This window comes from Lontra canadensis, unplaced genomic scaffold, assembly GCF_010015895.1.
Source record: "Lontra canadensis isolate GAN:19392208 unplaced genomic scaffold, GSC_riverotter_1.0 scaffold270, whole genome shotgun sequence".
Lineage (NCBI taxonomy): Eukaryota > Metazoa > Chordata > Mammalia > Carnivora > Mustelidae > Lontra > Lontra canadensis.
Genome location: NW_022631264.1, coordinates 184,172 through 197,887, shown reverse-complemented (window position 1 = coordinate 197,887; position 13,716 = coordinate 184,172). Strand labels below are relative to the sequence as shown.

Below are 13,716 nucleotides of genomic sequence, written 5' to 3'. Positions count from 1 at the left end.
CCCCACACAACAGAACTGCTCAATACTGGCGCTGTGGGCGCTGGCCCAAGGAGAGAAGGACCAACAGGGCCTGGCTGCAGTCCCCCAGGAGCTCATCCAGTGTGGCCACCAGAGAGGGCTTAGGGCAAGGATTTGAGAGCTTTTAACTCAGCCCTGAGAAGAGTAACAGCTAGTATGTTTTAAGTCCTTACCACATGATAGGCACTCTTTAGGTGCTTTGTGTACATCATAATCTTGGTCAGCCTTAACCAAAATCTGAAAATGCTTTCTTTTTTAAGATTTTATTCATTTCTTTTTTTTTTTTAAAGATTTTGTTTGTTTATTTGACAGATAGAGATCACAAGTAGGCAGAGAGGCAGGCAGAGAGAGAGGAGGAAGGAGGCTCCCCACTGAGCAGAGAGCCTCAATTCGGGCTCAATCCCAAGACCCTGAGATCATGACCTGAGCCGAAGGCAGAGGCTTAGCCCACTGAGCCACCCAGGCGCCCCAAGATTTTATTCATTTCTTAGAAAGACAGATAGCAGCAGAGGTAGTGAGAGCACGAGTAGGGGAGGAGAGGGAGAAGCAGGTTCCCCACTGAGCAGGGACCCTGATGCAGGGCTCGATCCCAGGACCCCAAAACCATGACCTGAGCCAAAGACAGACGCCCAACCAACTGAGCCACCCAGGTGCCCTGGTGGATGCTGTTTTTAACCAGTTTCACAGATCAGAAGACTGAAGAGACATAGGGGAGTCCAGGTAGACTTGCCCCAAATCAGTAGGTAAGAGAGCTGGGCATCAGATGGAGCATGTCTCACTTTCCTCTGCCCCTTGTGAATAGAGAGGACGTTCCCGGGACTCAGCAGGATCAGGGCCAGGTGCTTTGCAGGCCTTCATTAACTGGTTGTGCTCTAACAGAGTGACTGTTGCTGACCCAGAGTCTAGCTCTTGACCTTCCTTTGTCTCTTGCAGAAGCTGCTGATGGGAGCTCCACCCTGGGAGGAGGTGCTGGCACCATGGGCTTAAGTGCCCGCTATGGGCCTCAGTTTACCCTGCAGCACGTGCCCGACTATCGACAGAATGTCTACATCCCAGGCAGTAATGCCACACTGACCAATGCAGCCGGCAAGCGAGATGGCAAGACTCCTGCAGGTGGCAACGGCAACAAGAAGAAGTCTGGCAAAAAGGAGAAGAAGTAATCTGGAGGCCAGGCTTGGAGCCACAGGGCAGCTTCCCACCCCAACCAGCCCAGTCTTTCCTTACTTGTACCCAGGCCTTGGATTTTCAGGGCTCACCCCCAGGATACTGGTAGGGATCCAGGCCATGCTCCCCTTGGGAAACAGAAACAAGTGCCCAGTCAACACCCCCCTCTCTGCCCCCAAGGGATTGAATATGCAAAGGGAGTTCTGCTGGGAACCCCCATCCAATCACTTGCTGTGCCCATGGGGGTAGTGGGGTTCGTGTAGACACCATTTATCACACCCCCTTCAGTTACAGCTGAACTTTGCCATCTTCCAAATTTAATCAGGCCCATCTACCATCCCCTGCTTTCCTCCTACCCATCCTACCCCACTCCCTCAGCAGCCCCTTTTTCTCAAGTAAGGTGGTTGGGGTGTTGAGGTACCTGGTGACCTAAAAAGGCTCATAGTTTTGAAGAGTTGGAAGGGCATCATAACCTTTAGGCCTTTCCAATTCTCAGACTTCCCCCAAAGCATGGTTTGGTGCCAGTCCTTTCATCTCCTTCCAGAGCCCCAGGACCAAGCTCAAGTTTTGGGAGACATGGTTACCATTCCCATGGTACTGATGCTTGCTGGATTTAGGGAGGGCACTTTGCTACCATGCCTCTTCCCAAAGCCCTTGGGACCAGTCTTTTGTTCTCTTTCTCATTGTTTGGTGTTCCCACTGCATGCTGTTGACTTCCCCCTCCCCAAACAAGAGACTCCACTGCATGTTCCAAGACAGTATGGGGTGGTGAGATAAAGAAGGGAAGGGTGTGGGGATGGACAAAGCTTGACTTACTGGTTATTAGGGTCTTGTAGAAGGCTCTGTATGTCCCCAGGGTACTGGCCAGATTCCCAGTTCTAGCCATAAACCAAGTACCAGGCTGGACCCTCATTTACCATATAAAGGCAGTAAACTTTGGGCTGAGCTTTTAGCATCAGTGGATTTCAAGTGGCATTATAGTCCAGGGAAGGTTTGAGGATGTTTAGGACCAGATGCCCTGGAGAGGTCAGAGGGCCCTCTGTGGGTGCTGGGTACCCCAGAGGTGCCACTGTTAGAAGAGTCACTGTGGCCCCAGCAGCAAGGGAGGGTCAGCTGGGCCATTCTTGGTCCTTGGGTTGGGGAGGCATGGAGCTAGAGTTGGGACCAAGTGAACAGGAAGTCTCAGCCCCAGATCAGAGCTTCTCCACAGGGCCTCTGCACTCCCCAAGCCTCTGTTCCTTCATTTTGCCAGGTGCCATTTCTTTTCTGTGAAGGCCACTGCCCAGGCGCCCCTCCCCCCGTCTGCCCTCTAGTGGCCAGAGCCTGGTTAAAGTCTCCCAGTGCCTCCTTGTGCATAGACCTTTCTCTGCCCACCCCCCACCCAGTCCTGTCTCTCCAGCGGGGCTGTGCAAGAACCCCACCCCAGCCCTAACAGTAGTGTAGAGCCCCCTCCCTCTTTCGGCTGGTGTAGAATAGCCAATAGTGTAGTGCGGTGTGCTTTTCCGTTGTGGCGGGTGGGCGGGCAGAAGGCTCCGCGCAGCCGTCTGTCCTTGAATCCGCCTGCGGCGGCCCGTGCTGTGTTTTGTGCTGTGTCCACGCGCTGCGGCGACCCCTCCCCTGTACTGACTCCTATAAGTGCTTTACTTCGCATAGTCACGTAGCTTCCCCACCCACTCCCTTTCCTGTGTCTCACGCAAGTTTTATACTCTAATATTTATATGGCTTTTTTTCTTTGGAAAAAAAAATATTAAAAGGTTTCTTCTGAAAGGTTGAATGGTTCTGTGTAAGGGATGGAGGCTCCGGGCATGTGTGGATGAAGCGGCGAGCTAAGCGGCGTGTGCTGGGAGAAGGGTGGGCTCGCAAGGCGATGATTGCGTTTGCGTCTTGGTTTTGTGTCCCTACCTGTGAGACTGTCTCTGGCTGTCAGGTGTGGCTCTGTATGCTTGCAGTCCTGTTAGACGTCACAGTGTACAGCTGTGATTGTGTTCCATTGTGTGTAATCGGCTTCTGGGTCTGTGGCGGAGGCGGGGATTTCGGGACACAGCCAGTCGGTGTGCGGTGTCCGTGTGCTTGCGCCATCTCCGCTACGGTTCTAGGCGCCAGTCTCCAGGCAGAAGAGGACACTCCCGGGGGGGGGGGGGGGGGGGGGGGGGGCGGATGCGGGAGTGCGTTGGAGCCGGCTGGAAATCTTGCGGTGGTGGTGGACGTTTCCTTAGTTCCCGCCTCTTCCCTGCTAAAATGAATACCCCAGAGTGCTCTCAGGGGGCTTCTCCGGAGGAGGGGGGATGCCCCTTTGCCAATTCCCTTCCAAGCCCGCTGCCTAGTGAGTTTGGGAACACTGTGGAATTGGGAGGGCATGCTGGAGGCGGTTCTCTAGAGGCCCAGTCTATAATAGGCTGGGCCTCAGTTTACCCATTTGGAATTCACCATCCCACTCGCTGCAGCAAAACCAAGGAAACTGGAAGGTTCATCCCTGTTGCTGGGGAGGCGGCAATGGTGTCGGTATTGAAAAGTGTGTAGGAAATGAGCTTGCCCGCAGACGCAGATCGTCCTCTCCCGTCCCCGCCCCCCCTCCCCGCCGCGCTTTTCCGTTCACTCTTCAGTTGGTAGTCCTCCCCTCCCTTCCTCCTCTGCCTGCTTCCTTGAAGCACAGTGGGATTCAAGGTTGCTGCAGTCAGAGGAGCTGCAGGAAGTACAGAGGAGAGAAGGCGGAGCGGAAGGACAGAAACGCAGACCCACTGGGGTTATCTGGAGCGGAGGGCGGTGAGGTTCTGTGAGGGGATGCCTAACCGCAGGCTGGAAGGAGGCTGTCTCTGGGCTTCCTCTGCGCATCGGCTCTCTCAGAGCCGGGTCACATGTTCTGCCAGCTCCCGGTCTGTTGTCATGGAAACCAAGCCTTCCAACGAAACATCTGGAGGCGACTTTCTTGCGTAGGAGGAAGGGTGGTGGTGCACGGTTTGAGATGGAAGCAGGGTTTTGTTTCTGAGAGCCAGGCTGCAGAGGGCGGGGTGCTGGCTGCCTGGGTTCTATTCCAGGCACGGCAGTAGACTGGCAGAGCCTGTGAGCAGCTGCGGTTGGTCCCCTAATTGGTATGTGCGCCTGTAAAGCTCTGAGCCAGAAACGCGTGGCCTCCGGTGGGGGAGGGGGAGGAAGGCAGCCCACCCCCACATCACCCCGCCATGACTGGGAGGCAGCTGCCCAGGCTCCAGGGCTATTTAAAAGGATTTTATTTCCAATTCTAGAGCTTGTCCGAATGGTTCTGTGGTCCTCTTCCGCCTCTGCTCTCTATTCTGGGTCTGCTCATAGCTTGTGAGGTTCCTTTGTGCAGGTCACAACATGCACATCTGAGCAGCAAGTCCCTTGGGGCATGACCTCTGGCTTCTGACCTCTGCTGGCAGGCTCAGGTTTCTACCCCAGTGTAAGTTCTAGTCTGTGGCCACCAAAAAAGGGGAAGGGGGGTGAGGGGGGTTGGGGTGGGAATGGGAGGACAGGGATAGAAGAGGGGAGATGGGAGAATGGTTCCCTCAGTAAAAAGAGGCACAGGTATTGCAGGTACTGGGAGCATGAGGAGGTGGGGGAGCTAGAACTGAGTTCAAGAAAAGGGCCAAGCCCCCAGGCAGCAATGTGGAAGGGGGATGGGGCAGAACTGGGCCCCATCACTTTTTTTTTTTTTTTTAAGATTTTATCTATTTGAGAGAGAACACAAGCAGGGGGAGTGGGAGAGGGAGAAGCAGGCTTCCCGCAGAGTAGAGAGCCTGATGCAGGCCTTGATCCCAGGACCTGGGATCATGACCTGTGCTGAAGGCAGTTGCTTAACAACTGACCCACCCAGGCGCCCTGGCACCTTCAACTTTTGTCAGGTCAAACAGGGCTTTGGAAAACAGCTTAAACTCACAAAAGAGGCAGTAAGGTAGTACTGTTTCAATGCTTTATTAACAGTTGGAAACAAACCCAATAAACTGGAGGTGATGACATCCCAGAAGCCCAAAAGGCAAGGGAAATAGGTTTGCTTTTTTTTTTTTTTTTATTAAATGCATCCTAGCAAAAGTAGATTAAAAAAGATAGGGTCAAAGCCCCAGATATCAGCAGGGAGGAGGAAGGAACCCAGGGAGGCAGCCTCCTACCTACCCCCACCTTCCAGGGAAGAGCTCAAAGGACCTGCTGTTGCCGCTTCACACACAGGCAGCTGTAGCAACCAGCACCCTGGTTCCTGGCCTGAAGGCCTCCCTGCAGGAACCCTTAGGTCACATAAGTCCCCCCTTTGCTCCAACAACTCTCACTCTGGGTCAAACCCTAACCGTGTCATGTTCTCTCCTTACCTGTGGTGGGAAGCTAAAAGCACAAGGAGGGCAAAGTGTCACCTTGAGCCAGAGAATCTGAGCTTCCTGGAGCCAGGGCTACTGAACAGTTTTGGCCTGCCTACTGTTCAGAAGGGAGCGGGGATGCCATGTGGCCACACTCCTGTGCTTCCTTGCCCAGTGTCCAGTTAGCATTTGCACATTTGGCTTGATAAATATATTACATTTATAAAAACTCTGTGGTCTCAGAGCTCCCACTATTCTTAGGCCTGGTACAGCTATGTCAGGGAAGAGCTTCCTCCTGCCCCAAAACTGGATAATGGGAGAGAGAATCTGCACTGGCCTCAAAGGGCCCAGAAGGCTTTAGGGCTGACGTGGCAGTCCAGGATTGAGGGTTGCTCAGGACTGAGGCCTGTGGTGAGAAACCCCAGGGTCGCTGGGTCCTGCCATCAGAGCCTCTTACATTATGAAGGGGAAAGGGGGAAGGAATATTTTCTTTAAAAAAAAAAAAAAAATCTCATATAAAAATAGATCCATTTGCAAAACAATTTCTCAGCCAGGAGGCTCCACCTCCCATTTCCTTGGAGACAGAGGTTGAGGTGTTGGGATGGTCACAGTACAGCCCATACTCCAGATGAGATGCACCAAAGCTCTGGGGAAGGTGTGAGGAGTGACTGTGGCTCAGTCGCCTGGGGCAGCGGTAGAGAGTTCACAGAGGCAGGGTCCTCAAACATGGCAGCAGGCTGGGGATAAGTCCCACAATGCCTCTGTACCTTGCCTCCCCACAGGCCCTTGGCCACGGTGGAATAGATCAAGTGGTTCAGGTCCTTTTTGTTCTGGGACGCCTTTCCGAGGAAGGTGCAGTAAGGATGGGGTTTGCTCCCCACTTCTCTAGGCATGGCTCCCACTGTCACACCACAAGTAATAAATAACAACCAGGAGAGGGAAGAGCAGAGCAGAGGTAACAGCAATGAAAGGGGGGATAGAGCCCAAAGGTTCACAAGCCCCATGCTGTTCTCAGGGCTGGAGAAACCACAAAAGAAAAACACCCAGCAAGACTGACCCAGGTGAAAGCCCACTGGAAAAGCAGGGGCTGGAAAAGCAGGTGGGGCCTGGTCTGAGACAAGGCCTCGGTGACAGAGAGGAGACACTTGGGGTTAAGGCAGCAAACAAGGAGCCTGCTTTGGTAATACAACAGCCAGGGCTGGCTGGATCGGGCTCAGGCCTCCCCCGGACCCCCAGTGCCCTTTCCTGCTGGCCTCCAGGCAGCTGAAGCTTGTGTGATGTACAGAGAGCGGCAGGCCAGAGAAAAAGGGTCAGGATAGTGGGAGCAGCCACTGCAGAAGAATACTTCCGTGACCCTTTAGGCACAGGCTACAGGGCAAGACAGTCTGGAGCGCCCCGGGGGGCTGCTATGGCCACAGGCCCCAGCTTAGTTTGCACGGCCAACCAACTCCTTGGTTTCCTCCAGGATTGTGGAGACTCCCTCATTGTTCTTGGCCATCTTAGAAGGAACAGCAGTCATGGCGTCATCCTTCGTTAGCTCTGAGGCTAGCAAAGATGTGACTGCACACCCGGCCTTCCTGTTGGCTGCAAAGAGAAGACATGAGAGAGCTTGTCCACAGAAGGCCCAATTTCTAATCCCTTTCCTTCTCTGTAGCAGACATTCAGCCCAAGGCCATGCAAAGGGGGCTGCACGATCTGGTTCAGAGAAGCCAATACTTTAAAGGAGGAGGAGCAGAGATCCAAGAACACATGGAATAGACTCTCTAGGTGCAGACAATGTAAATGGAGGGTGCAAGCTGTGTGCTTGCTTTCCTGTGTGGAAGCTGCATAGGTTTGAGTATACTGAGACAGACACATGTGGTTCAAGTTTGTGTAAAATTTAAGGCGAAATCAAGTACTCAAAATGGGTTTACTCATCACTGGGTTGCTGAAATTAAATAGACCCAGGCTTGGTACAGAGTATTATTTTTGTTTACTTGACAGTTTTCCAGGAATCTCCCAGGCCCAAACCATTTGGAGTGAACCCTGGGGAGGGCTGTCCCAAGCAGAGGAAGGCCTTCCTCAGGCTGCCTGGGGCGACTCCTGCAGCAAGAAACAGAGCAGCAGCCATGCAGTGACCCCGCATGCATGTCAGGCTCCCAGATGTCCCACCAGCCCTCCATCCCTCTCCCCACGCCCACACGCCTAGCTCTTTCCCACCTCTTCAAGGGCCCTATGAGGTATGTATGTGGCTGTGAGGTGGGTGGGTCAGGAAAGGTATGTCAGGGAAGGCAGAGTTAGGGTCAAGGACGGGCCCCTACAAAGAAATCTCAGCCCAGTGGGCTAAGGGATTGTGAAGCTCCAGCTGTCATCTTAAACAGGAAGAGAAGAACCAACCAATTCATGAGTTTCTGGTCTAACTTCTGGGAGCCACCCCTAAGACTCTCCCATTAATTTATGGGATGCAGTTATGGCACCAGTGTCTTTAACACAAAGGCAGTTTCTTGGGACTCTGCCCACCTCATGCTCTCTGCCTCTTCCCATGCCCTACAAACAGCACAGAGAGACCACATGTACACCAAGAGCCGCCTGCCTGGGATGAAAGAAATCAGACGCAAAGGCCACATGTGCTAGGATTCCATTTCTATGAAATGTCTAGAAGGGGCACATCCAGGGAGACAGTAGATTCATGATGGCCAGGGAGTGGGGGAATGACTGTTCATGGGGATGGGGTTTCTTTCTGGGAATTAGATATTATTCTGGAATTAGTGGTGATGTTTGCAAAAACCTGTAGCTATACTAAAGACCACTGAAGTATATACTTTAAAAAGAGTGAATTTTAAGCATTTGACTTATACCTCAAAAAACCCTGCTTGCTGGGTCATGGGAAAGATGAATGAAGAAAGCAGCGCCTAAGCATTAAAGAAGCAGGGACAGGTGAAATGAGCCTAGCCCTCCCCGAGGAAGAGGGCAGGACGGGCATGCACAGGAAGGCAAGGTCCAGAGGAGGAGGTCAACAAAGCGCCTGGAAAGCCTGCACCTTGTTTAGACCAGCAAGCAGCTCATGGCAGGGTGGAAGCCAAACAGGGTCAGCTTCTCAGCAGGGCTGCCAGTTTCCCCAGAAGTGGAACGCAGCACCACTGTGTGCACACATCAGAGGCCGCCCGCAGATCAGGGAGCACTCGGCATGCCCACAGGTTACCAATGTATGGGTCTCCTCCTCCTCCAACTCCTCCTCCCAGGGGCACAACGGACTGTCTAACAAGAGGAGAAGGCCGAGTGAAGGCCCTGACCGACCAGCACAGGCGCTCATCATCTGGTTCCAGGGGGAAGGAACGGGACCCAGACTCCAGGCCGTTCACACAAACCACTCCTTGGATTATAAACACATGCTCTGGCCTCAGTGACTGAAAGGAGAGGAAAAGGAGCCCCCACTGGAAGATCTACAGGTAGATGCTTCTATCTTTTTAGTCTCTCCAGCCAAGTCTGGAGCCAAACCGGTGCAGTTTCCACACAGGAAAGCAAGCACATGGCTTGTACCCTGCATTTACATTGTCTGCACCTAGAAAGTCACTTAGTTTTAGCTCTTTTCTGAAGGACTCCCTTCTCTAAGACCCTACTACTCATGTCCAGAAAGGCGGGGGCTTGGTGTCACTTTGGTGTTCCTGTGCATTCAGTCTCTAGCAGTTGAGAAGATACTGCCAACTACTTGTGTGTGACTGAAGGAGTGTTGTTTAGGCTGAAAGAATTCCTGATTCCAGACCCCAGAAGAAAAAGAACATCAAGTCTTCAGAGACACCTGTCCTGGGCACATGGGAAAAGTCAGAGTTCAAGTGTGGCCTGTCTTGTGGTGTTTCTCTTTGATTTCTTCCTTTAAGAGGACACCAGTTGTACCTCATCAAGTACTATTTCTACATTTTCTAGATTCCAAAAGATTTTGATGCATTACCAAAACTAAGAGTGGATGGTAGGTGGGGAGAAGACCAAAACTTAGCTTTTAAGCCTAGGGATGGCCATGATATGGCCCAAGGTTAGAACCAGAAATGAGAAAGCTCTTAGCTGGAACTGGAAAGAGAATCAACAAAACGGAAGAATTCCGGTTTCTACTTTGTCTTCAGGGCTCCAATTATACTCAACAGTTTGAACAATCCAGAGAAAGTGACTCTTCCCCTTCTTTCCCTAGCTTGGGTATTTGAGACTACCGAAAAGTAGCCATAAAAGCAGATACATAATTTGACTATATTAGATCAGGGAGGATTATTAACTCACAAGAGAATGGTGTCATAGTCTAGTGGGGAAAAGGGAACCATCCTGAGACACTGGTCAAAGCTCTCTGAAGCCAGATTCCTAGATGTTCTAGGGTGGGCTAGGATAAAAACACCAGCAAAATCTACCAACCATATATAACACCAGTACAGATGAATCAGAAAAAGGTTAATGATTTAGAAAAAGACATTTATAAAACAGAGGCTAGAACCTGCTCCCAAAGAGGAAGTGTTCTTGTTAATAAGCTTCCTTAGGGGAGAGGAAACTAGGACAGATGGGGCAGTCATTACTGTCCTTAAGAACTCATTACTGTCGAAAGTCACCTAATTATACTTTCTGTCCTATTTTCACAGAAGCAGAGGGAGAAGAGGTAGTGGTCTAGGAAACATTCTTCCCCTTCTGTAGACAGGTAGTCATCAGAAACTCACTAGAGCAACTGTACCATGTCCAATGCGCTCTCTGCTCGAAGGTAGGAAAGAATACCTCTGGCTTCCACAGAGGGGTCACTGTCCTGTTCATCAAGGAGGCTTAGTGGCCACAGCCCTGGACTTGGAATCACAAAAGGGGGGCCAAAGTTCCTCGCTCTAGCGTCGGCCAGCTGTATAGAGCTGAGCCAGCCAGATTTCTCTGGGTCTTAATTGCTTTCCTCTATGCAGAGGTCAGATGCTAATCACTAGAGGTCTTCAGACACTCTCCAGACTCTTAAGGTTCTGTTAGTGGAGGTGGAGCTTAGAGGGAAGGAAAGGAAGAGAAAGACCAATTTCTTCCCTTGACTTTTATCTCAGTGAGCAGATGGCCTATGTATAAGAGACCACAATTCAGACATGGAGATAAAGTTGAGTCATTAAAACCACACGCTGACTCAATCATCAGCTTGAAATAGTAGCTGTGATACAATCACATGGATTCTTCTCTTTGACACTCAAACCATTGTTCTCCCACACCCTGCAGATCACAGTAGCTTAACATGTCACTTTTAGTGAACCAGCCCTGATAGTAACTCTCCTCTTCCAGCGCCTCAATGGTGCTTTGTATACTCTGTACTCTGTCTACACTCCCTCAGGTCTCCAGAGACCGGAAGACTTTTTTTTTTTAAACATGCCTTTAAGTCCTATGGAAAAGGCCAGTGTCTTTGAGGCAGGGACAGCTGCTTCCCAGGGACTGAGGAGGGCTGTGAGACAGATCTGCTCCCTAGCGCTTCAGTTTTTTGGCTCAAGGCAATCGGCCATATGGGAGAGTCAGAGTTGGTGAAGGAAGGAGTGGATCAGCTAAGTCCAGTAGCCACGGAGGGAAACCTGCAGCCTTTACAGTGAGAGTAAGGCCTTCTGAGTCCAGCCTCTTTCCTGTCTTAATTCTACTGTCTCTGGTCAAAAAAAAAATTAAAGCTAGAAAAGACTCAAGAGACCATTTTAATCCAACTCATGAAGAAACTGAGTCCCCAAAACTTGTCTGGGATACCCTAGACAGGACCAGAGTTAGACTTGACTTGGGGTCCTTTGGTCTCTACCTAGCCCGATGCTCTCCGGATTGTGGTAGAGTTTTTACATTTAAAAGCATGAGGCCACGTCACTTCACAGCATGTGAGTGTACCACCTCAGCAGCATGCCAGAGTAACCAGAAAGGTCTTCCTGGGGAGATGCTTTCAGATACGTTTATCCCTGTCCTGTGAACCTACAGCCCAGAAAGATAAGATTACAGGATGGAACCAATTTAAAAAGTATGCACGTCTCTGCTTCCCTTAGTATTTCCTAGTATCCGTCTCCTATTCCTTCTTGCACTGAGAACAGCACTTTGACTAATTTAGATCTTCTGCTAAAAGGTTATGTTCCAACAAAATCCCTGCTTCCTCTGCCTGTGAGTCCTGGTTCCCTACTTGGGAAGAAGCAGAGAATGGGGCCTCCCCACAGAGGGGAGCCGTTGATGTCTGGCTGCCTGTGTACAGGAAGCATCTGGGATTCTAGTCCAGTTTCAGAGGAAGAGGCTTAAAAAGGGAATTCCCCACCAACAGTAAGATGCAGGTTGGCATTTAGCTGAGAGAGTCAACAGTGAGATGCAATATACTTTCATTTGGCTGGAAATGCCTAATGTAAGGCCACATTGGCAGGGGGTTGAAAGCATCTCATAAGAACCTTTAAAAACTAAACAAATACTACTAGCTGCACTCTCTACCCAAACACCAATCTATAGGATTTAATGCACTATGCCAGGAAATTCTAAGTCCATCATAAGCACCTCTCCTCTCACTACAAAGCCTGCCAAGAGGATGCCAGGAAATGGGGAGGACTTGTAACTAGGGATTCTCCTATTTAGGGAAGGTTCGGAAGTCACGCAGAAGAGCCGTCAGAAGGGAATCTTCTTTTGGGAATTCAGAGTACGGGCTGAAAAAGATAGCAACCTTTGGGACATTAAGTTTATGGGGGTTAGCATGCTCTACACGCTTGATCCAGAGGATCCCTGTCCAGGCGATGACAGGTATTGGAAGCCCTACAGAGGCCAAAACAAGCTACACTATTCCCCTTCCAATAACCTTAAAGCTCTTATCAAAGAGATCTACAGAACAGCCTAGGCAGGCAACCGGAACACAGCTTTCACTCTCTTGAAAGTAGAAACCCTTCATGACTGCCTTTTCTGTCATTCCCACCCTTCAACCCAGGAAAGAAGCTATCTCTCCTAGTCCAGAAGGGCCCTCACCAAACACAACAGTGCCCTCACCCACCCAAGGGATAGTGTTGGTTGTAGTACCTTTTCCTGGACCAGTCTCTTGGCCACTGTGTGATTCCTTCTAAGGAAGCTTATCCACTGATCCTTCCCCACACTAATGCCTGGATCACTTGTCTTCTTATCCCCATAATTCTTAAAGGCTCTGACTCAACTTAATCCACTGAAATCTTCAGATGGTTGGGAGAGGAGGCTGTGGGGAAGTCAGTGGGGAAGACAAAAAGCACTGCAGGCTAACTGCACCCAAGGAGAGGGTAATTCTTGGACAGAGACAGTTTCTTCCATTGGACTGCTCCTCTGTATTATTACATTTGAGGATAACGATGCCTAATCTCCTCTATCTTTTCTGCTTGTGAAGTTGAGAGTAAGGGCTCTTGACTTTTTTTTTTAGGGCTCTTGACTTTTTATTTCCTACATCTAATTTACGCTTTTAGCTCAGTGTTTGTTCATACCTGTAAACACCCACCCAAATCTGTGTCCTGCACCATGGTTCACTTGTTCCAGGTTTCTGCTTCAAGAATGGGGAGAAGTACAGTCATCATCAGCTATAATAGATCTGCTAACAGATCTGAAGACCCAGTTCTCCAAGTCCACGCTTTCTAACATGGGAGGTAGAGGACTGGACAACCCACTCTTGATGCAGGGACTATCGTGAGGAAGTTCCTAAACCCTCAGAACATCTTTACATGTTCTCCAGCCCAAGGCAATCAGGACCAGGAGCAGAGAGACCTCACCCCTTCCACACGCCCAGGCTGGGCTCCATCTGCTTACTTACCCTGACGGGGCCCTCTCTTCCGTCGGAATGCTGCACCTGTCTGCAGAGCTTCCAGAAGACTGTCCATCACACCGGTCTCATCACCCTCTGTCATGAACAAAGACGGAGATGTAAGCTCTTCAGCCTGAGCAGCATACAGTGTTAAGTCCCATGCCAACTCTATGACTGTTGCCTGGCTTACCCCTGGCCCACGGTGGCTGAGGACTCAGAGCAGACACAGGGCTAAACCTCAAGCCTCACAGCCCATGTTTAATTGCATCTGTTGGACAGTGGTTAAAAGAAAAGGTTTCACTGCCTACTAATCAATGTAAACCTTGGAATATTTCCTTGAAGTACGTTCTTTCCCAACCCCCTGGGGACTAGCACAGAGAATTGCAGAACTGCCCAACTCTAATTCCAGTTTAAGTATAAAGACTGGGAGTATGAAATTAATATACAACCATATCACTTGCTCTTTATCCTAAAGTGTTTCACTCTAATTCCTATAAACAC

General features: G+C 50.5%; 2 protein-coding genes across 6 annotated transcripts in view; one reads left to right on the top strand and one right to left on the bottom strand.

Annotated features, from left to right (window-relative positions):
• LOC116862587 (protocadherin gamma-C4) overlaps positions 1–1,330 on the top strand; it is a 30,236-nt gene extending 28,906 nt beyond the window's left edge. For all 5 annotated transcript variants that reach the window (XM_032849952.1, XM_032849950.1, XM_032849949.1 and 2 more), the window contains exon 4: positions 952–1,330. In XM_032849952.1, coding sequence (XP_032705843.1) covers positions 952–1,178 — 227 coding nt within the window. In that variant the 3' untranslated portion in view covers positions 1,179–1,330. The remainder of the gene's footprint in view (positions 1–951) is intronic.
• Positions 1,331–5,096: 3,766 nt separating this feature from the next.
• DIAPH1 (diaphanous related formin 1) overlaps positions 5,097–13,716 on the bottom strand; it is a 93,178-nt gene continuing 84,558 nt past the window's right edge. The window contains 2 exon segments of the mRNA XM_032849948.1: positions 5,097–7,070; positions 13,225–13,311. Of these exon segments, the coding sequence (XP_032705839.1) occupies positions 6,913–7,070; positions 13,225–13,311 (245 nt within the window). The 3' untranslated portion in view covers positions 5,097–6,912.